At 42.9% G+C, this 23279-nt stretch overlaps 1 protein-coding gene across 1 annotated transcript; it reads right to left on the reverse strand.

Annotated features, from left to right (window-relative positions):
- Nucleotides 1-3131: 3131 nt before the first annotated feature.
- LOC117042465 (E3 ubiquitin-protein ligase TRIM7-like) lies at nucleotides 3132-18159 on the reverse strand. The gene is made up of 7 exons (XM_033142010.1): nucleotides 17725-18159; nucleotides 17150-17245; nucleotides 14667-14897; nucleotides 14011-14033; nucleotides 13256-13374; nucleotides 12190-12222; nucleotides 3132-3749 (listed from the first exon to the last, which is right to left on the reverse strand). Exons 1-7 carry the CDS (start codon nucleotides 18145-18147, stop codon nucleotides 3232-3234), a joined length of 1443 nt encoding a protein of 480 aa, XP_032997901.1. The 5' UTR covers nucleotides 18148-18159; the 3' UTR covers nucleotides 3132-3231.
- Nucleotides 18160-23279: the final 5120 nt, after the last annotated feature.

The following is a 23279-nucleotide window of genomic DNA, read 5'->3' on the forward strand; positions in this document are numbered from 1 at the left end:
GTCATCTTTCAATCTCTCCCCTCCACTTCCCTGCTCCACTTCCCTGCTCCGCTCACAGACTCGGCAGGGAGGTGCGCAGGCACTCTGCAAAATCTGACGCCCTGGCACTAGTAACATCTATGGTTAGGATGCCTCCGTCCAACGCTATCAAGAGGACACCCCATTTGATGCCCCGATAGACAGAATCCAGCCTGTAAATTTGTTGTTGTTCAGTCGTTCAGTGGTGTCCGACTCTTCGTGACCCCATGGACCAGAGCACGCCAGGCACGCCTATCCTTCACTGCCTCTCGCAGTTTGGCCAAACTCATGCCAGTCGCTTCGAGGACACTGTCCAACCATCTCATCCTCTGTCGCCCCCTTCTCCTTGTGCCCTCCATCTTTCCCAACATCAGGGTCTTTTCCAGGGAGTCTTCTCTTCTCATGAGGTGGCCAAAGTACTGGAGCCTCAACTTCAGGATCTGTCCTTCTAGTGAGCCTGTAAATAAGGAACGTTAATGCATTCACTCGAAACACATTTAACTGGAAGAAGCCCCACTCAATGCAAAGAGGTTTACTTCTGACAATGTGTGGAGATGGGGAGGCTGTATTTGCAGAGGGCGTTTGAAGCTGACGCCCTGTTCAATTTCTTTTCCTTCCCGTCTGAGGTCTCCAGAGCAAGGAACAATCTTGCCTAACGTGGGTGAAGGGGTTCATTTTTTAGTCATCTACTAGCTGGCGCGGCCATATGTTGCAGTGGCTTTTTTGTGAAAACTGAAAAGTTAGAGAAAGTGCATGGATACTCACAGGTGGAGTAAGTTCATGTTGCATGGTTTCTATGTTGTTGTGTTTCTTCTTTGTTGGTGTAGATGGATTAGAATGAGGTTGACGTTTGATATTTTTTACTTATTTATTGCTTCTTTGAATTTTGTTTTGTTTTGTTTTAAGGCTTTTTTTGTGAAATGGAAATACACCCCCACAGGTTATCCCAACGAACTTCCACCTACCTCCTCTCAGTTTTTCTCCCACTGTTTTTGTCTGGCTTCGGACATCTTATCCTGATGAACATCCGCCTGTCTCCTCTCAGTCTTCCACCTCACATTTTTTGTTTGGCTTCCCACAGCTTCTCCCGTTGAACTTCCGCCTGCCTCCTGTTTGTCTTTCCTCCGTTTTCGCCTTCCTCCCCACAGCTTCTCCTGTTGAACTGCTTGCCTGTTTCTCCCCCCCCCCCGTTTTCGCCTTCCTCCCCACAGCTTCTCCTGTTGAACTCCTGTGGTGTGATTTGTTCCCCTTCCCCGCACTCTCCCTGGTCACCCCGAAACTCTGTTGCTTACTGTTATATAATTGCAAATGGCGCAGCCTGAGGCAAGGAGTTGTCTTTGCGGCGACAGTTGAAGCGTGTTCTGGCCACGCCCCCACCAGCAGCCTATTGGCTGAGCTGACCTCAAGTTCCACTCCCCTTCCCTCCCTGTCTGTTGTTCTATAGTGTGCTGCGTTTTACATCCACTGGAGGGCGCTATTTTTTGTACAAAATAACATTTTTAGGTTTGATAGTTGTGGTTTTTCTTCAATGTATGTACATTAGATCACTCCCATATTGCCATTGAACATTGTGTCCAAATTTGAAGGCAATCGGTCAAGTGGTTACGGAGCAGGGCTGATGCATCCACGCATCCAGCTTGAACATTTATATATATATATATATATATATATATATATATATATATATATATATCCAATGATGCATGCATTATCACAGCTGCATAAGGTCTTGTGGGGAGAGGAAGGTTTCCTGGAATTGCAGAGTTGTGAGGTGTTCCCAAGGGTCATCTAGTCCCACCCCATGCAGTGCAGGAAATATTTGCCCAATGTGGGGCTCAGGCCCACAACTCTGGGATTAAGACAATTGCTAATGAATCTAAATGGTGAATAGGAGGGAAAGGGGGGGGGAAGAGCTAAAGTAAAATTAATTTCTTTTTTCTTTTTTTATAAGATTTTATTATTTTCTGCAATAAACAACAAATACATCAAACATATAACCAAAAGCAATTAACAAAAAACAAAAAACACAACAACCACATTTAAACAACATAAGAAATAACAAAAGAAAACTTATACATACCTAAACAGAAACACTAAATAGATCATTGTTTAATTCTATTTTCAAATCTTCTTTTGGGGACTTCCCCCATTCTCTCGACTGCGTTCAATACTAATATATTTTGGTAACTTTGTAACTATTTCCTTAACATTCACCATTATTCTTAATAAACTTTAAAATGCTAACTAATCATATATAATTCATTGTTTAAACAACATCACCTTAAACATTTCTAAACATTCTAAACCATTTATAACATTACTTCTTGTATACTATTTTCATCTAACATCATCTAGCTGAAGCCAATTAAACAAACCGATTCTGCTTCAAATATCTAGTTTTTCGCGATTTTTAAAATAGTCCTTAAATTTCTTCCAGTCTTGTTGCACCTTCTCCTCCCTAAAGTAAAATTAATTTCAATTCGGTTATTGCAATGGATTTGGGATTGGACAATGGAGGTTTAGAAATGCAGTGAATGCAGAGGATAGTCTAAATTGATAAATTAGATTTGTAAGTTGGAAAAGTATTTAGTAAAAGATATAAGGAAAATGTAAGAAGGAGAAAAAGTACCGGTAATATGGGGATTAATTGGCAATAACTGTGAATTAGGGTTAATTTGGGAATCAATTGGGGGGGAGGAATCGGGGAAGTCTGCGAAAGTAAAAATGGTATGTGTAATGTAAGTGGTTAAATTGGGAAAGAATTATTGATTACCCCAGTGAGAAGGGGGTTTCTTTAGTATGCTCCTCTTAGTGAGAGAAAGGGGAGTTAGAAAAATTTAATCATGCATTGTAATTTGGATTTAATTGGAAAACCTTTAATAAATATTATATATATATATATATAAAAGAGTCTCGTGCTCTGCCAAATCAGACAACTCAAAAGGAAAACAACATTGAATTTATTAGGACTCTTAAAACTGTGACTGTCTCTTTAAGAAGCTGCAGAGGGAATGCTGGGAAAAGGAAGGAAAATGCAAAGTAACAACAACCCATTTTTGTTTTGTTATTTCTGCTGATTTTGACTAATGAATTGTTTCAAAGGGCCCTTGAAAAACTGCCCAAAGTGCTCTTGGTGGGTAATTGTTTTTTTATATCAGTCACTCTGGCCTGGAGAGAAACTCCTGCTGGGCCTGAGAGACAGATTTAGTCTCCTCAGGAGATAATGAGGTGGGTTCTATTCCTCCACAGATTAAAGAAAGGGAGGAGGGTCTCTCCAGAGAACGAGGCTCCTGAGAACGTGCAGAGTGCGGCTCCTGAGTCAGCGTCAGAAAAAGACACACGTACCCCTTCATAGTCCAGAGTCACCCGGATCCTCCTGGGCTTCTCACTCAGGGACAGAGGAGAGGGATCAGGGGAGGTGCAGGCCCAGTACTGGCCTCCAGACTTCCGCACAGCCCAGATCCCCTCCTCAGGCGTAAAGGAGAAGCGGCCCTTTCTCCTCACAGACTTCCTGGCAACGCCCACATCCCACCATTCCCCACTTTCCACAGTGACTTCCCAGAAATGTCTGCCTGCTGTGAATCCCTCACATCCCAACACACAAGGCCAGAAGTTGAATCTCTCAGGATTTTTGGGCAGGACTTGCTCTTTGTCTCCCCTTCTCACGCTTTTCCGGTCCTTCGACAGGATGAGTTCAGGATGGGCTGTGTCTGGATCCAGAGTCACATTTGCTGTTGGGGAGAAGATGAGGGAAAGAGAAGATTAGGCAGAGTCAGCTGAGAGGCAGAGAAAGACATCTTGTTAAGAAATACAACAACTGAGATGAAGAAGGGAGATACATAGCCATTGAAATTAAAGTACAAGGCGAAATTTTTTTGATTCTGGGACTTTATGCACCTAATGAAGGGAAGTCAATTTTTTATAAGAAAATTCACGACTTGCTATTGGACTATATGGATTATAAAGTAGTTTGTCTGGGTGATTTCAATGGGGCAGTTTCCACACTTATGGATAGATCCCAAAGAACAAAATTAACCAACGATGGGAAATTATCCAAAAACATTCTTTGAGATGGTGGACAATTTGAATCTGGTAGATGCGTGGAGGTTGAATAATCCGATGGACACTGAAGCAACATATTTTTCTGAATCTCAGAGTCGTGGTCGAGAATAGATTATATTTGGATTTCGAAAGAATTGACGCCTAAAATACAAAAGGCAGAAATTGGCCCTAAGACTTGTTATGATCATAATCCTGTGCATTTGCATTTAAAAGTGGTCTCCAAGGATTCATTCAGATGGAGGATGGATGATACTCTGATGAGAGATCCCAAGCTTATTGAAAAAACAGCAAAAAAGATGAAAGAATATTTTCAGATTAATTGGAACAATGAGGTAGAAAAAAGAATTGTGTGGGACGCAAGTAAAGCAGTAATGAGGGGATTCCTCATAAGTGAAAAATCCAAAAAGAAGAAGCAGCAAAATGTAGAAAAAGATAAGTTATTGGGATTGATAAAAGAAAAAGAAAAGAAATTAAGAGGATCCCCCAAAAATCAAAAAATTCAGAAAGAAATTAAATTCTTGCAGTCCCAATATGCAAAAATATTAAATCAAGAGATAGAATGGAAAATTAGATTTATGAGACAGAGAATTTTTGATTCAGCCAATAAGTGTGGAAGATTGTTAGCTTGGCAGTTAAAAAAGAGACAGAAATCGAACACCACCACTAATTTGATGGTAAATGGTAGAAATGTGGTGAATCCGGAGGAGATCAGACGGTGTTTTCAGAAATTCTACAAGCAACTGTACAAGGAACAGAAAGTAGAAGAGATAGAGATTGACCAATTTCTGGAGAAAAATAGATTGCAAAGAGTCCCAGAGGATAAAGTAAATATGCTCAACCACCCAATTTCGACTCAAGAGATAGAAGAAGCTATCAACAATATGCAGGTTGGAAAGGCCCCAGGACCAGATGGACTTACTGCAAAATATTATAAGATACTAAAAGACTGGTTGGTACAACCGCTGAAAGAAGTGTGCAATGAATTGTTGAAGGGAGACAGGGCACCAGACTCGTGGAAGGAGGCCTCTATCACGCTAATTCCAAAACCAGATACGGATAAAACTTTGATGAAAAATTACCGACCAATTTCGCTTCTGAATGTGGATTATAAATTTTTTGCTAATGTCATGGCTATGAGATTAAGAAGAGTACTGAAGGAATATATTCACAAAGATCAAGCCAGTTTTTTACCGGGAAGACAGATCAACTGTAACACAAGGATTATTGTGGATATACTGGAGAGGTTAGAAAAGAATATAAATACTGAGGCAATATTGATGTTTATTGATGCAGAAAAAGCCTTTGACAATATTTCTTGGACTTTTATGAAGAAGAATTTGGAAAAGATGGGGGTCGGCCAACAATTTTTAAATGGCATTAATGCCATTTATACTGAGCAGAAAGCAAAAATTATAATAAATGGTGTGATATCAGAGGAAATTAAAATTGAGAAAGGTACGAGACAAGGGTGCCCTATCTCCCCACTACTTTTTATTACGGTCCTGGAGGTCCTTCTGAATATGATTAGATCAGAGAAAAAGATAAAAGGAATAAGGGTGGGAGAGAAAGAATATAAACTAAGAGCGTACGCAGATGATTTGGTGTTATCCCTACAGGAATCAGAAAACAGTGTTCCCAAAGGTTTAGAGATAATTGAAGCATTTGGACGTGTAGCAGGTTTTAAGCTAAATAAAGCCAAAACTAAAGTATTGTCAAAAAATTTGGACCCACTGCAGATACAGAAACTGCAGAATTCTACAGGACTTAGCTTTGTTAAAAAAGTGAAATATCTAGGAGTTAATTTAACTTCAGAAAATTTAAACCTGTTCAAGGACAATTATGGAAAATTATGGAATGAGATAAAAAGAGACTTTGAGATATGGTCAAGATTGAAGCTTTCTTTGATGGGCAGAATTGCTGCTGTGAAGATGAATGTGTTACCAAAGAAGTTGTTTTTGTTCCAAGCGATACCAATCATAGAGAAGCTGGATTGTTTTAGGAAATGGCAAAAGGATTTATTGAAATTTATCTGGCAGGGGAAGAAACCCAGGATAAAATTTAAAATTCTAACAGACTCTAAGGAGAGAGGGGGATTCGCCCTGCCAGATTTAAGAATTTATTTTGAAGCAGCAGCCTTTTGCTGGTTAAAGGACTGGTTTAAGTTGGAGAATACAGATGTTTTGGACTTGGAGGGACATGATAATGTGTTTGGGTGGCACGCGTATCTTTGGTACGATAAGGTTAAAGCTCACAAAGCATTTAAGAATCACATTGTTAGAAAAGCCTTGTTTCTGGTTTGGATGCGGAATAAAGACTTGTTGGAGAGAAAGACTCCTAGATGGATATCTCCAGTAGAGGTGAAGGCCTATAAAAGACCAAATATGCCTGCAAAGTGGCCAAAATATGCTGATATACTGCAACAAGAAGGTCAGACCTTTAGACTGAAAAGCTATGAGCAAATGAAGGAGCAGGTCACCGACTGGTTGCAGTATCACCAAATAAATGAAATTTTTAGGTTGGATAAGAAAGTTGGCTTTCAAACAGAAAAAACAAAGTTGGAAACAGAATTAATTGAACCGAACTCTAAAAACCTTTCCAGGATGTACAATGTTTTGCTAGAGTGGCATACGAAAGATGAAATGGTTAAATCTGTAATGATAGATTGGGCAAAAGATGTTGGGCATAATATTATGATGGATGCCTGGGAAAAGTTGTGGAAGGAAGGTATCAAATTTACTGCATGTAATGTGTTAAGAGAGAATGTTATGAAAATGATATATAGATGGTATTTGACACCAGTGAAGTTAGCTAAGATGTATCATGGCTTGAGTAATGTATGTTGGAAATGTAAAAAAGTGGAAGGTACCTTTTTTCATATGTGGTGGACATGTCCAAAGGTTAAGGCTTTCTGGGAGAAAATTTATAATGAACTTAAAAAAGTAATGAAAATTACCTTTAGTAAGAAACCAGAGGCCTTCCTTTTGGGCATGACTAATCATGAGATACCCAGGCAAGATGTAGTGTTTTTTATGTATGCCACAACAGCCGCTAGAATTTTGCTTGCAAAGAATTGGAAAGGTGAAGAGCTCCCGACAGTAGAAGAATGGCAGATGAAGTTGATGGACTTTATGGAACTCGCTGAACTGACCACGAAACTCCGAGACCAGAGGGATGAGAAGGTGCAAGAGGATTGGAAGAAATTTAAGGACTATTTAAAAAATCGTGAAAAATTAGATATTTGAAGCAGAATCAGTGAATATAAGTGGCTTTAGCTATTTGATGTTAGGTTAAAATAGTAAACTAGAAGTAATGTTCAGACAATGTTTATACCTTTTGTTTTTAATGTATATAAGATAAGTTAGTTATTATCATTAGGACTTATTATTTGAATTGGTATTGGGAATAATGTTGAATGAAAATAGTTACAAAATTGCTAAAGTAAATTAGTACTGAACGCAGAAGAGAGAATGGGGGAAGTCCCCATATAAGATTCAAAATTAGATTTAGGCAATAAGCATTTTTGAGTTTAGTGTTCGTGTTTTCGAGTGTTAGGTATGTATAAGTTTTTCTTTTTTATGTTTATTTTCTTTTTCTTTGATGTAAGTGTTTTTTTTATTGTGTTTGTGTTTTGTATTTGTAATTGTTGTTTATTGTGAAAAATAATAAAACCTTTATAAAAAGAAGAAGAAAGAAATACAACAACCGAAAACCCCAGATTCCCTTTCAGATCAATGGGATTTCTTTGCATCTCATGCAAGACTGAGACTCCTTGCAGACTTTCATCAGAATAAATATCTTTCTTGTTGGTTTTTTAATTGGTTTTCTCCCCTTTCTTATATTCAATGTGGGTTGTGCCTGCCCTCCTCTCAACCCAGGCATTTTCTAAGAGGAAAAACCACCCAGGAAACCTTTTACTCCTCTCTTCTGTGTTAGTGAAGGAGAAAGAGAGGAGAATTGGAGGAGGCAGGAGAGGAGAGAAGCTGCTTTCCTCTGACAATCTCTGTGGGAATTGGCCTTTGGGGACCTCTGGGATGGGGTGGGGGATGAGGACCCTCTGTTATAAATAATAATAATAATAATAATAATAATAATAATAATAATAATAATAATAATAATATCACATTTGCCTACTGCCCTTCATCTATAGGTCTGAGGGTGGTTCACAGCATAAAAATACAACATAAAAACACAGTTAGGCGTCCCCTCACTTTTGCAGGGGTCACTTTCTGGGCCCTCGTTTCCACAAGTGAAAATTGTGTTAAGTGGGGAGCCTGTTTATTCCTGCTCTCCCATCTCTCTCACCACTTGCGCTCTCCTTGCCTTCCTCCCTACCATCTTGGAAATTTAGGCCTTGCCGCCAGGGAAGAGGAAGCAGGTGGCAGGGCGATTTTACAAAGGACTGCTTATTCCATGCTTCTCTTTTGGATTTAATATATACCATAAGACTATTTCTCTGGGAGAAGGGCGGAATAACTCAAAAGGTTACCAGTTAGGGGCTGAGAAAGTCATGATAGGCAAGTGTAGGGTTATTTTGAAAAGCAAAAAAGAGGACACATCTGCCAACTTCTACTTCTAACCATGGATTGCTATGACGACACTCATTTTAAATACCCCTACTCTATGCAGACTTTTGAAGCTGTGATAAATTGCTAGTAGCAATGTTCTTAACTTTCAACAAAATAATAATAATAATAATAATAATAATAATAATAATAATAATACATATTGCTCCCTCGCTTGCCACATGAAAGTATTTGGGCTCCTGTTCACCTCTTTGTGAACATAAGTGTGCACAGAACTATTTATTAAACTGTTAAACATGTACATATGGACTCTCCTTAAGGGAAGGGGGATGTTAACTCTTGCCCTCCCGGACTCCTCCAAGATCTTGTAGCTGAGCCAGCGTCTTCTTAGTTCAGCCACAAGAGAAGGGTTTTATACAGTATGTCGCTAGCTTAAAATGCTGCTCTGTTGCGATTCTCTGCTCTAGGCTAGGTGCCTTAGATCTGAGTCTAATGCACTAGAAATTTTTTCATGGGTTACTATAAACCAGTGATGGCGAACCCGTGGCACGCGTGCCACAGCTGGCACGCAGAGCTCTCTCTGCTGGCACGCCAGGGGCGGGGAAATGGCGCCGCCGCGCTGCTCTGCTCATGCGTCCTGCCAGCGCAGGCGCAGCAGCAGACAGCAGCAATTTCCCTCCTTGGCGCCTGTGGTGTTTGGCTGCTGCTGCTGCGGAGGATTCGACGCGAGGCAACGACGACGGCAAGGTAACAGCAGCGGCGGGCTGGGCCAGGGGCGGCGGGTGAGGGGGAAGCCCTCCTTTTGAGCGCTGCGAGGGGGGGGGAGCCGCGCGGCCCCGCCGGCGATGCCATCCCTAAGTAAAACGGCAGTGCTATGTATGTTCGGGTGGAAGGAAGGATGGAAGGAGGCAAATGTGGAGCTCTTTACTTAAACATGTGCACACAGGGTTGGTGCATTGGAGGAGTAGGCGGCCACCTCCCCTTCCATCCGAGCGGTGTTTGGGATGGCGCGAAGAAAAGTCTCGCTAAGACCCAAGCCGCCAAGGGGCGCGCGCCCCCGCGCAGGGGTAGGCAGAGCTGCGCCAGAGCTGAGCGGCGTTTGCTTCCCGCCTCGCACTGCCGGGTGGGCTTTTCTTCCCAACAGCCTTCACAGTCCGGGAGGCGCCGTTGCTGTGGTGGCGGCTCTCGCATGTCTTTAGCTACCTCCTCCGACTGCCCGAGCGCTCTCCGGTAAGGAGGAAGTCAAACCTCGAAGAAAGGGCAGGAGCTGCATTTGGGAAGGTTTGGGATGCAACCGCTATGGTTCCTCCCTTTGCCCAGTTTTTGCAAAACAAAAACAAAACCCCCACACATAATAAATAAAAAAACCCACTGGCCCTTTCCTGCGTTCCGTTTTCTGGGAACAGTCTGTCTCCTCCCTCTGCAAAGTTGTATGCAGATGCGGAGAGGAGGGCGGGAATAACACCAGAGTTCATGCAGGGAGAACTAACTCTCAAAAGTCTTTCTCTCTCTTCTCTTCCCTTCCTCCCCCCCCCTCTACTTCCTTAAAGGTAAATTACATGCATCAAGGCAGCTTTGCCTGTATCACATTCCGCGGATTGATTGCTTATGTATTTACACACACCAGCACAGTCGTGGGCGAAATTTTATTCAGTGTACCCAAAATAAAATAACTCTTTGAACCTGCTGCCCATAACCTTCTATCGATCTGGCTATGAATAATAGGTTGAGAAAGATTCAAATAACAAATGAAGGGTTGTACTGGTATGTATATTATTTCCTCAGAGCAACCCCAGTGAAATAAGTGAACTTAAGGCCATTTAATTGCAGTGTTGGCACTTTGAAATAAAAAAGTTGGTTTTCCACTGCAGTTTCGGCACTCGGGCTCAAAAAGGTTCGCCATCACTGCTATAAACCAAATAACCAAACAAAACAACTTGAGACATTTTGCCAAATTTTAAAAATCTGCCCAGAGGATAAATTTTAATCATGAAAGTAGAGGGCCCATCTGAGAAAAAGAGGGCATGTGGCAACCAGTCGTGAAAAAGGTCACATGGAAAAGCAACCCAACTCTCTCTAGGCAGGAATAAAACTCTTCCCTCCTTCCATCTGATCCTTCTGGGCAGTTTCTCTCCTCCTTCTGCACCTTAAAAGTCCACCCTCTCTGCCTTAGTGGTACAAACAGCAGGGCTAGAGTCTAGCTGTACAGAAGAAATGAAACTCTAGTGCCCACCCCTCCTGTGAATTGGGGTCTCCATGTGAAATTTACTTCTCTGAAGATTTCTGAATGACAGAATGTCTGAGGAAGCAAAAAGAGAGGCTTAATGGGCTACACTGCAATAGCTCAAAGAAAATCTTTTTATAAAACACCACCATAACATAGCATCTGTTGTTTCCTTGTTTCAAGCAAAAGATTAAATAATAGAACAAATAATTACAAAGACAACAACCGTAGGCCTAAGTAGTGGTGTTAAATATTCTCCAAAAGATCATTCTTAAGAATTTAAAATCACTAGGCCTAAGGAATTAAAACAACTAACTTGTTTAATTGGAATTCCTGCATTGCAGGGGGTTGGACTAGATGATCTTTGGGATCCTCTCAAACTCTACTATATTCCATGATTCCATTGGAAAATCAGAAATAGTAAACCATTCTAGAAAATGGCAAAATAAATCATTCAAAATCCACGAATGAAACGGGGCTCTGTACTGGAGGGCTGGAGGAAGGTTTAACATCTGCCCCAAGTAAACTGTTGGGGAAAAGATGTTGAAACTGGAATTCCCAAGCAGGCTGACAGGCCAGATTGCAGAGGAAGAATTGGCAGAGCTTTGCACTGTAATTCCAGGGGTCTCGTGCAATGGGGAGTCCTCCCTCCTGGAATGGGGCCGGTCTCAAAAGAACTGTGGGAACTCTGAGGAGATTGGGATGGCTGAAGCACGAGAAATGGCTGGTGAGGTTGAAACTCTGAGGAAGAGGTGCCTCAGTTGTTGTCTCTTCTGCTGGGAGACCAGCCTGGGCAGGAGGTGGAGGAGAGACTGGGTGCTTGTGGGTGCCCTTCTGAACACACTTCATGAGGGGAGAATCCAAGAAAATCTAGAGAAGCTCCAAAAGAACCTCTCCAGATTGCGTGGAGGGAAAACAAAATGCAAGGGAGGTTCCCTATACATGAGAACTCGACAAGATGGACATTGGACTGACTCTGCAGGATTCCCCTTAAGGGCTTTCGTAAGAGATTGTAAGGCTCTGAGGCTTTTTCCTACAATCAAGCAGTATATAAATTTTATGAAAGAAAGCAAAATCTATAAAATTGAGGGGGAAAGCAGGATAATAGTCTATAGGCAGGAATGAAACTCAGACTAGTATTCAGGTTTTTCACAGGGACAAGCTCTGCCCCCAATCCAAGCCTTCAAACCCTCTCCCAGTTCATACATGGGACATACGAAGCACCCAAACACCACTAGAGGACTGCTTCCCAGAGTGACGCCATTGATGGGGGTCCAAAAGTCTGCAGAACAGACGGTTCAACACCCATGAAATATCAGTCCCCTTCCCTTCTGTGAAATTGTTCCTTCCCTGGAAATTTACCTTTCTGAATCGGTTTTCTGTATAACAGAGCATCTGAGGAAGCAAAAAAGATATAAAGTATAAAGGCAACACTCTTCCACCTGAAATAAATCTCTATACAAAAGTAACACTTCAAAATGTAGCATCCTTAAATTCAAGTACAATTATTAAATATTAATTAAATCGTACAAAAAATAATTAAAAACAAGAAAATCAAGGAAGAATCTATGAAAATAACTAAAGCTTCAAAACTCAGCAATCATAGAGCAAGCTTACAAATAACAGAATAAAAATATTCAGCATGAATCCTGATGGTCTCTGAACTTTGTCCCTGAAATTGGGCTCTACATTCTTGGACTGGAGGGGAGGCAGAGCAATAGGAATCCTGTAAAAGGAGGCAGAGGGGAGATGGAGGCAGCCGTAACATCTTCCCCAAGTAAAGTGGTGGGGGAAATTATTAAAGCCATAACTGAAACATAAGGAGAAGTGAAGGTTGATAAGGAAGGATTGGCAGAGCTCTCAGGCAAAAGGAAGTTCTTCCTCAAAACCTTCTACTCATCTTTATGGTTGTTAACAAGCATAATTGTGCCCTTTGGGGCTCATGTGCATTTGCTTCCACTCTCAATGTGGGATTTTGACACATGAAGCACTAGATATGACAGCTCCAGGGGGACGTCTGAGGAGGAGATGGCTCAGGCCTTGGCTCCACTGCTGAGAAAGAAGCCTGAGCAGGAGGCAGGGGGGGGAACTGGGGGCTTCTTAATGCTCTTTGACTCCATTCAGAGCAAGAGAACCTCCAAAAGGACAACCCCAGATTGTGTAGACGGGTAACCAAAAGGAAAGGGAGGTTCTGTAGAATTGTAAACAGATGCACATGGCAGGAAAAAATCCTGACTTTGCTTTCATTACAAGCTCCAGCATCACAACATACATGGGCCATTCTGGGGGACAGGAAATGAAGGCTGGAGCACCAAGAAGGAAGTTATCCTGGGGTTACTCAATCCCATGCAATAAGAGCCTGGCATGTTCAGTTCTGAAGAAGTAACAGAATTCCCAGTGTGAAATCCTGACACCCAGTTTTCATTACCTTTCCATTGTTTCATTGTATCCTCCACAAGGTGATTTAGATCACAGGATTCCAAGATCCTGTTCCTCAGTTCTGGGAGGAAAGGCAGTGGCTTCTCTGGACTCTCTCTTTTCTCATACCTGGTGAAAAGGAAAACAATGTCAGCCTATTCAAATCCACAATTTCTTTGTCTCCCCACTGATGAGAAACCTAAAATGTTCCTTAAAACCTCTACTCTGAACCTGAGTGACACATTAAATTTAAATGATGCAGCCAGAATATGATCAGAATCTCAGCCAATTCCTGCTCCCTCATGAAAAGCTGCCCCCTCCCAATGGGCTCTATGGGGCAGGAGTTTGCTTGGGACAGTGTGGGGCGGCCAGAAGAGTGTTTGCTGTAGAGTGACTGAAGTGGTCCGTCTAGAATGAAAGAAATCAGGCAATAATTGCTATTAAAAAGTAACTTTGCCTTGTTGTGTGTGCTAATAAAACAGCCTTCTCTTAGCGACACTTGAGTAAACACAAAATATTTGTTTCTGGAGCTTAGGGATCTCTTGCTTTGATATATAAGATAACCTCAGCTCTAGAATCAGATGTTTGCAGAAGATGAGACAGACCTTCCACAGGCGCACAACCAAATCAAATGAATCATCAAATGGACATTCAGGCCTATAAAAAGCAAATTATACACATTGCAAAAGTAAAACCAAACCTCACAGGTTCCTGCATCACAGTCTCATGGAGTGATACTAATGGAAATGAGCCAGATCCACTTACCTCTGCAAGGTCCTTCTCACATCCTAGAAGAGAAAAGAGAAGGGAATTCACTGCACACCACTGGCCACACTAGCAAGACCCCTCAGACCCTGGCCCTTGGATGTCAGTCTGCCTGACACATGCCAAGGTTTTGGGTAAGGACGGTGGAATCAGCCTATTTTCATTTCTCACAGCTTTTATTTTACGAATCTGAAATTATTAATTGTTCTGATATGAAGTTCTCTACATTTCCACATCAGTTTGCAATTATTGTTTAAAATCGTTATGAAAATCCACCAGCATTTTAGGGAAATTTCATGTTTTTGGATTCAATAGAAGATTCCAACCCATCTCATGTCTTAGACTATAATTTATTAACTTTAATCCAGTTTGGAACCAGGGAACAGTCCCAAATTGTCTTCCACAGAAGTCCCCAAATTTCAAATCCAAAGGGGTAATAAAACAGCTCCCGTTCCATCAAGAACACAGAAGAATCTCTAGTCTGCATTCAGGTGAGTTAAGCTTCCCAGGTCTCTTGGGTCTTCCTGTCCATTACAAACCTGACTAGCGGCTCCATCAACTGAGCCCCTGCACTCCTTGCATACATGAAAGGGGTGCATAAAGGACGGGAGGCAGCCTTTTCCTGGAGCCTTGGGCTGTTCTTGCCACCGTCTTACCTGCAGGAGTTCTCTCGCTGGCTGCTGACACGCTTCCTCCATCTCCTTGATGATCATCTCAAGAGAGGAGAGTTTCCTGGAGAGTCTGTCCAGCTGCTCATTCCTTCTCCCTGCAATCTCCTTCTCCACCTCTTCTGCATGATTCAGCAGATGTTTTTCCTGTTCTTCCAGGAACTGGCGCAGTTGTCTGAACTTCTCTACAGTCTTCAGCCTCTCTCTTTCTGTTAATTCCTGCAAGAAAAGAGGAGGTCTGAGTGTGTTGGAGATGGTCAGCCTTCAAAACATCAGGAAGAGCACGACTTCCGCTTGAGGCACGACGGATGATGGCCGAACATTCCATCACTCCGACCCCCACGGTTGAAATGGGAGTAATCAGCCTCTCAAATCTTCCCAGGGGTAACGGGAAGACACTGCCTCATCTGCAGTTGCCCATTAGCTCGGCTCCAAATTCGGAAGGAAGAAGGGGCTGGGGGGCCTGGATGGAAAGCCCCCGAGAGGGCCTGGCTCTCCTGAACGTTATCTCCGCAAGCGCACAAGCTCCATTTCTTAAAATGAAAAATTGGATGTAAGATTTGGACATGCTTCAAACAAGGAGGGGGGAAGTATTTTGCTAAACAACCCAGCATAAAAAGATCGAGAGGAAGAAGGTTTAACATCTAATCGGTATGTGGGAACGGAACGGAAAGGGGGGGGGAACCTTTTTGTGTTACTGTTCTTTGTCTCATTACATTATATTACTGGGCAAACCCCACCCACCCAGAAGAGCCGTTTCCATCATTTATAACAAGCGAGACTTGAAAGTTTGGTATTCATGGATATAATGTGGCTTTAAAACTATAAACTGTGTGGAAATGAAAATATTACATAACAAGGCATTATATTTTTTATTTGCTTGGAAGAGGATAAAAGGCTCTCCAATTTGTTGATATCCGGTAGAGGAAGAATCTCTTAGTCACTGGATGGTTTTTTTAGAGGATTTTGGACAGTTTCTTGGACATTTCTGGCTTCATGGGCAGTGTTGCAGTTTTAATTAGGAATCCACCATGTTGAAGACTGAGACCGGGCTGTGGAACTTCAAAGCCATAAGGGGAGGTGAGCCTCTAATAATATCTCATTATATGTGTACATTCAGTTTGACTTGGCAACCCTCCCCTGGAAAGGTTAAAGTTTGATGCAGCTGGTTTGGAAAAGTTATTGAGCAGATGATTTGTTTGGATTTCACGGGACTGAGTGAAGATGGCGGCTGCTTGCAGTAAGGAATTTTGGATTTGACAGAAACACCAGCATGTTAGGGGACATTGCAATTTATGGAGGAGAACCATGGACATTAAAACCACACAGAAATATATTTTGGTTTGTTTTATTTCACTTGCCGGAACAACTCAGTGGCTGTGAAAGAATGAAGAATAATGGGAATCATCAAAAAGGACTATGGAAGGTAACGTTTGAAGCATGGGAAGTCCAATAAAATTAATAATTTGGCATATTATTTGGACTATTAGATATCTAAATGCATAATTTGGAATATTTAATGTGATTTTGATTGGTTTGTTAAAGTAGAAAATTTAATAAAAAACAAAACAAAACATCAGGAAGACCATGATGGGAATTCCACAGGGAGGGCACTTCTGATTTTTCATAGACATGAAACCTCCAGTGACTAAAGAAGTAAACATTTATTTTCAGGGGAAGCCCTCTCCATAGCTGTTTCTGTTGACGTCTATTTCGCAGAGAGCTACAACCTAAAGGAGCTCTTTTTCTTGTTATGCCACGCCCCTGCATGTTTTTGGGCATGGCATAACCAGAGTTCTAAGTGGTTCAGAGAACTTCCATGGGCATAAAACACGCCTCAGTTTAGGCTGGGGCCATTTAGGTGTAGGAAGGCAAAAGAAACAGAGGAGGAGGAGGACAAAGTCCATCCCCATAGCTCCCCTGTTTTTATTTAAAGGTTCAAAATGCTCTGAGTTTCCTAAAAATGAACAAGAGTGCACTTTTAGAAAGACAATTTTTTTAGTAATATTTATGGTAAATCAGGATTTGGATTGGATTGCTTCCACCCTTTCAGCGCACAAGTCTTCAGGCTTCTCCTTGACTGCTATTCACACAATGAATGACAATGGGAAAGAAACTCAATCTAGCTGCATTCAAAGGTGAATTTACCTAATTTGCTATTGCTGAAATGGAGACCAAAACAGAGCAATCCTTTGGAATACACACCTCTGATATTTTCAAGGTTGACCCAGCCAGGTAATATTCACAGAAAATGTATTTATGAGGGTAAAGTACAGATCAAAATATTTATACAAGGAGGTAGCTACCCTAACATTTGATTCATTTTCAGAATAATGAATTAATAAACAGACTGATATGGGAAAAGGAGAAATGGGGAGCAGCTGAAATGGGCAGATTTCCCCATCCCTCCTCAGTCCTGACTCAATTCTTCAAGTGCTTGTTCCCTCACTAGTAACACTAGAGAAACCTACCAGGAGGTCTTTGCATTCCTTGACCAGATATGCTTCATAGGCCACAATTTCCTCTCTCTCTCTCCTCAGAATCTCCAGGCGGCGACAGATCTCTCCCTAAAGAGAAAAGAAAAAACTCATGTTTGATTGAGACACAAAGAGAGGAGATGAATATTATACTGTCTTCTTGTGCCCAGTGGCCTTGCGATAATAGCAAAGTAGTTTACTGGAGGAAATAAAAATCCAGAGGTTTTCAACCTTTTTGGCCATGACTCCCTGGGCCTTTGTTCTGTGGCACCCCTGTGGGGCTCAGAGACCCAGTTAGCTCCCCCCTTGCTTACAGACTTCTACCTAGTCTTTGCAGATGCTACTCGGGGATATCAAGGGAGATCCCTTTGTCTCCCTGGCAGAGAGAAAGCTTCAACTCCCTCCTCCCAGTCATCCCAGGAGCCCTCAGGCTTCCCCTGGACTGCTTTTGACATAATAAACCACCACCAATTAATGCCATGCCTACTTTGGACCTGAGAATTAAAAAGAAAACCTCCCAAGAAGAATCCACAGTTATTTTTCCACATCAAGATCCAGGGATCTCCTACCTTGTATTCCTGAAAAGCTTCCCCCAGAGGAATCACCTTGTGGTTTTCATGTTCCTTTGATTTGTCACACACCAGGCAGATGGGGGCTTCATGGACTTTGCAAAAGAGCTTCAGGGGCTCCTGGTGATCCTCGCAGGTTCTGCCTTTTCTTTCTTCTTTCCCTCCTTGAACGCTGAGATTCTCAATAAATTCTACCATGTTAGCCAGTTGCCGGTTGGGGATGAGGCTCCTTATCTGAACTCTTTTTCTGCACTGAGGGCAGGAAGCCTCTGCCTCCGATTCCCCCCAGCACTGGATAAGGCAGGATCGGCAGAAGTTGTGCCCACACTCTGGGCTGGTCACTGGATCCTTGAAGTAATCCAGGCAGATGGAGCAAGTGGCTTCATCACGGAGACGCTGGATGTCACCCTCAGAAGCAGCCATGGCTCCTTCCCCCCAAAGAGCCGAGTTAAGTTTCACTTTCTCAGTTTTCAGCCACTGGGAGTTTCCCTTCCTGGAAATGACTCAGTGTTCCCATGTTCTTTATTATTATTATTATTATTATTAATGTCCCCAGGTCTTTGCATTTGCTGAATGTTTTTTCCAGGAGCAGCGAATGCTTTTTTATTGCTTCCCATGCTTTTCATGACACACAAACACACACATACCTAATAAGCTGTGGTATTCATACTGCAACATTTTCATTCATAGTCAAAACAAAATAAAATAAAAAACTCCTTCCAGTAGCACCTTAGAGACCAACTAAGTTTGTTCTTGGTATGAGCTTTCGTGTGCATGCACACTTCTTCAGATACACTGAAACGGAAGTCACCAGACCCTTAAATATAGTGAGGGAGTGGGGAGGGGTATTACTCAGAAGGGTGGTGGGAATGGGTGATCAGCTGATAGGTGTGGAATTTTTTGTTTTATTTTGTTTTGATTATGGCAGACCAACACGGCTACCTACCTGTAACTATTTTCATTCATAGGCTTCCTTGTCATTTATGAATTGGAGAAAATCTGCCTCTGCCCTAAATGGATGGGAGTTCTGATTTAGCAAGCGTGAAGAAAACTCCTAAAAGTCTGGTTACTCATTCTAATTAGTCCATCTATTTAGTAGGAAGTTGAAAAGTGACCCCGGATTCATTGAAAAAAGTCTGGTAACCTTAGATACATATCCCTTCTGCTTTGGACAGTTCCTTTGTCAGGGTGCCTCCTTGAAACACCAGACATTAGTCACAAGGTAAGATGACGCAACAGGTAAGGTGACTGCATTTCTTAAAAATTCCAGTTGTTATCTGGATTGGATTTGAATTGACTCTGCCTATGTCTTGTTGTTTCCAAACATATCTATAATTGGCTTTTAATTGCATCCATATACAGTCGTACTTCTACTTATATATCCCCCTGGATACATAATTTTCGGGTTACGGCCAAGGCAAACCTGGAAGTGTATACTTCCGGGTCTCACCACTCGCGCATGTGCAGAAGCGCTCAATCGCGCCACGCACATGTGCAGAAGCGCACCTCTATTTACGTAATTTTCGGTGTGCAAACAGACACCCGGAACGAATTGAGTTAGTACCCGGAGGGTCCATTGTATGCAATTTTAAGCTGTTTTTATATACACAATCATTTTGTATATGTTTTTGTGGCATATTTAATCAGCAACGCCTTGCGGGAAGAGATCAATTTTTTTATTAAAAATAATCAAGTGGCCCTCAGCTTCGTTTTATGTTCGTGAGAAGGAGGGGAGATGGGGTAAAGACAAAGGAGAAAGGGGGCTTATCCGCCAGCACCCTGCCCACCCCTTTGACGCCAACGCACCCACTTTCTATTCGGGACCCACTTTCCTTGTCCTGCGGCCACTTTCCTTGTCCTGTTTGGTTGGCTGCTGTTCCAGACTGGAGGTTTTCAAGCAGCGGTTGGGTGGCCATCTGCCATGGGTGCTTGAGTTTAGATTCCGGCATTGCAGGGGGCTGGACTAGAGGACCCTCGGGGTCCCTTGCAGCTCTATGATTCTATGATTGCAAGTCGTAGCTTAGCTTAGCACTCCATCCCAGCCTGGGCTTGTGGGTCTAGCCTGTCTAAACTACAAGCCGTAAACCACAGGCCAAATCATGGTTAATCTGAACGATGGCTAGTTCAACCATGAACCCTGGTTCGGGGGACACACCAAGCCAAGCGCTCAGCTCAGCACAGCGGCAAATTACTGGGCGAGGAGTGAAGCATCCCTGGGAGCCTGTGTGGCTTGGCTTCATGCGATGTGCAAACTAGGGTGCTGTACGAGAAGGGCTTTCAACATTTCGAAGTCTTAAATCAGTGGGTCAGCAGCCACACCACCCCCCATACATTTACAGTGCTACGATAGCACTTCAAGCAATCCTGGCTTCCCCCAAAGAATTCTGGGAGCTGTGGTCCTTTTAAGGATACCGATGAGTTGTCAGTAGACCCTTGGTCCCCCTCACAGAGCTACAATTCCCCGTGGTTTAACAGTCAACCCCCCTTCACAGGGGCTTTTGCTATTTCAACCCATGTGCCTATTTTACAGCTTTGATTTTCCTCTTTTAAGTTTTGTGTGCCATTACAACAGTTCTCTCTGAACAATCCTTACTCCCCAAAAAATCCCTCTTCACTGGGAGTGGTAGCACTGTAAAAGGAAAAGGGGTCTCTCCCAACAACTGTCAGACATCTTAAAAAACCTCATTAGCCACAATTCTTGGGGGGGGGGGAGCCATGACTGTTTAAAGTGGTATCACAGTGCCTTCTTTATGTCCCCTCCCCAAGAGATTCAGAGGGTGGCAACACGAGAAGGGCCCTTTTGGTGGTGGCTCCCCAACTGTGGAATGCTCTCCCTAGAAAGGCTCGCTAGGTGCCATCATTACATGTCTTTAGGCACCAGACAAAAACACATTCCTCTTTAGCCATTAAGTAACCAATGCACTGTTAAAGCTGTTGTGGGGGGACTGCTATTATGATCATTTTATTTTTCTCCTTTTATTATGCCTTCATTATGTTTCTATTATTGATGCTCTGCAAAATGTGTCCTTGATGTTGTACACCACCCTGGGATCATAGCATCATAGAACTGTAGAGTTGGAAAAGGGACCCCGAGGGTCCTCTAGTCCAGCCCCCTGCAAAACAGGAATCTCAACTAAATCATCCAAACCAGATGACCATCCAACCTCTGCTTAAAAACCTCTCAGGAAGGAGAACCCAAAACACCAGAAGTTTATCTTTGTTGATAAAGGTGTGAATGTGGCCACAGCCTCCTGTTGACAGCTTATTTCCATGGCCTCCTTAGTATTGATTGGATATGCGTGTGGCGAGAGATACATTACGGAGTGACAGAGGGACCCACACATGGGGGAAGCCATGCAAATGCCCCAATTGGGGGAGAATCTTCAACCATCTGTGCAACTTAAGAAAACACAAGGAAATGAGGCCTTTGTGATTGGAGCAGAGAGAAAATGGAGAAAAGAATGCAAACTGCTTGCTCCAGTGGGCGAGAGAAGCAGCTCCCAGTTGATTATCATTTTAAGAAATTAGTGCCTAATTCAGATGACTTGGAGGATAAAGCTCCCCACTTATTCTTGTTCTTGTTATGAACCAGCCCTTTACCCCAAGGTTCTGGTATGGGTTACAACCACTAAAGACAATAATTAAAAGCATTTTAAAACCATTTTCTGTCACCAAAATAAGGTGGGTCCTAACAATATGCGCAAGCAGGTAAATGCATAACTTTTCAGCCGACCCTCCCCTCGTTGACTTTGGGCGGCAGAGGGGGGGGGGGAGGCAATCAGGTGCCTAGAAACGTAGGCTTGGGGAGAGTTGGGTTCAAGTCCCGTTTTAGCTTTAGGAATTCATTGGGAGGGGTGGCTAATTCCCTAGAGGACAGGATCACACTTCAAAATGACCTTAATAGATTAGAGAGCTGGGCCAAAGCAAACAAGATGAATTTCAACAGGGAGAAATGTAAAGTACTACACTTGGGCAAAAAAAAAGGAAGGCACAAATACAGGATGGGTGACATAGATATAGAATCATAGAATTGGAAGGGACCCTGAGGATCATCTAGTCCAACCCCCTGCAATACAGGAATATGCAGCTGTCCCATACAGGGATCGAACCTGCAACCTTGGAATTATCAGCACCATGCTCTAACCAACTGAGCTGTGACACATGGCTTGAGAGCAGTACATGTGAAAAGGATCTAGGTCTCTTGGTAGACCATAAACTTGACATGAGTCAACAGTGTGATGCAGCAGTTGAAAAGGCCAATGCAATTCTGGGCTGCATCAATAGGAGTATAGCATCTAGATCAAGGGAAGTAATAGTACCACTGTATTCCACTCTGGTCAGACCTCACCTGGAATACTGTGTCCAGTTCTGGGCACCACAGTTCAAGAAGGATACTGACAAGCTGGAACGTGTCCAGAGGAGGGCAACCAAAATGGTCAAAGGGCTGGAAACAATGCCTTATGAGGAACGGCTTAGGGAGCTGGGTATGTTTAGCCTGGAGAAGAGAAGGTTAAGGGGTGATATGATAGCCATGTTCAAATACCGGTATATAAAGGGATGTCACATAGAGGAGGGACAAAGATTGTTTTCTGCTGGTCCAGAGAAGCGGACACGGGGCAATGGATTCAAACAACAAGAAAGAAGATTCCACCTAAACATTAGGAAGAACTTCCTGAAAGTAAGAGCTGTTGGACAGTGGAATTTGCTGCCAAGGAGTGTGGTGGAGTCTCCTTGACAGCCGTCTGTCAGGAATGCTTTGATGGTGTTTCCTGCTTGGCAGGGGGTTGGACTGGATGGCCCTTGTGGTCTCTTCCAACTCTATGATTCTATGAATTCATAGTCCCCTGGACGACTTGCTGTTCCTGATACCAGTCAACCTCACAGAGCAGTTTGGGGGATAAAAAGTGATGTGAGGGGGGAATAAGTGATTGCACCAGCACTAGGTACCCACTTTGCTAGCACCTGTTCACAACACCTTGCCATGAATTAAGCTGCGTTTCCGACAGTCATAGGAGTTTGTTTCAAGGCAGCTCTGAGCCTCAGTGATTGAATAACCCTTATTGGTTTCTCTCTCTCTCTCTGCTTTGCAACCTCATGCAATATTAGCATTTGCTGAGTTCTATCTCCATGCCTATTTCCAGCATGGCCTACCTTAAAAAGGGTTCAATCTAAGCCCTGATGTCTCATCCATAGTGTCATTTAAAGTCACACTGTATTGTACACCTTCAAACAGCATTCTTGAACATGCTTATTGCTCCCATTGTATTTCTGCATTCTGACTGCCAATGCAAGAGAAATGTGTTAGGGACACAGCCAAGAACACTTGTGGTTTTTTTGGGGGGGGGGCGTTGTCCATTCTAGGCAAAATGGCCACTCATGCCTGCTTATTCCTGGGGTTCCCGATGTGGCCCCATGGTGCCTGCCCAGGCCCTTGGCCCCTCCCATTTGTAATGAGGGTTGCTGTTTTCAGCGAGGATGGTGTGGAAGGGGCTGCAAAGTGGCGTGCAGGCATCTGGGGGCACCTTTCTCCCACATGGGGCCCATAAAGAAGATGG

The sequence above is a fragment of the Lacerta agilis genome, chromosome 2 (genome assembly GCF_009819535.1).
Source record: "Lacerta agilis isolate rLacAgi1 chromosome 2, rLacAgi1.pri, whole genome shotgun sequence".
Lineage (NCBI taxonomy): Eukaryota > Metazoa > Chordata > Lepidosauria > Squamata > Lacertidae > Lacerta > Lacerta agilis.

What these genes read in the sequence shown, in the direction of transcription:
- LOC117042465 (XM_033142010.1), bottom strand. Translation starts at nt 18,147, where the DNA reads ATGGCTGCTTCTGAGGGTGACATCCAGCGTCTCCGTGATGAAGCCACT. An exon ending in AGGAATGCAAAGACCTCCTG is followed by an intron (nt 14,898 to 17,149) that starts GTAGGTTTCTCT and finishes CTTTTCTTGCAG; the next exon opens with GAATTAACAGAAAGAGAGAG. An exon ending in TACAATGAAACAATGGAAAG is followed by an intron (nt 12,223 to 13,255) that starts GTAATGAAAACT and finishes TTGCTTCCTCAG; the next exon opens with ATGCTCTGTTATACAGAAAA.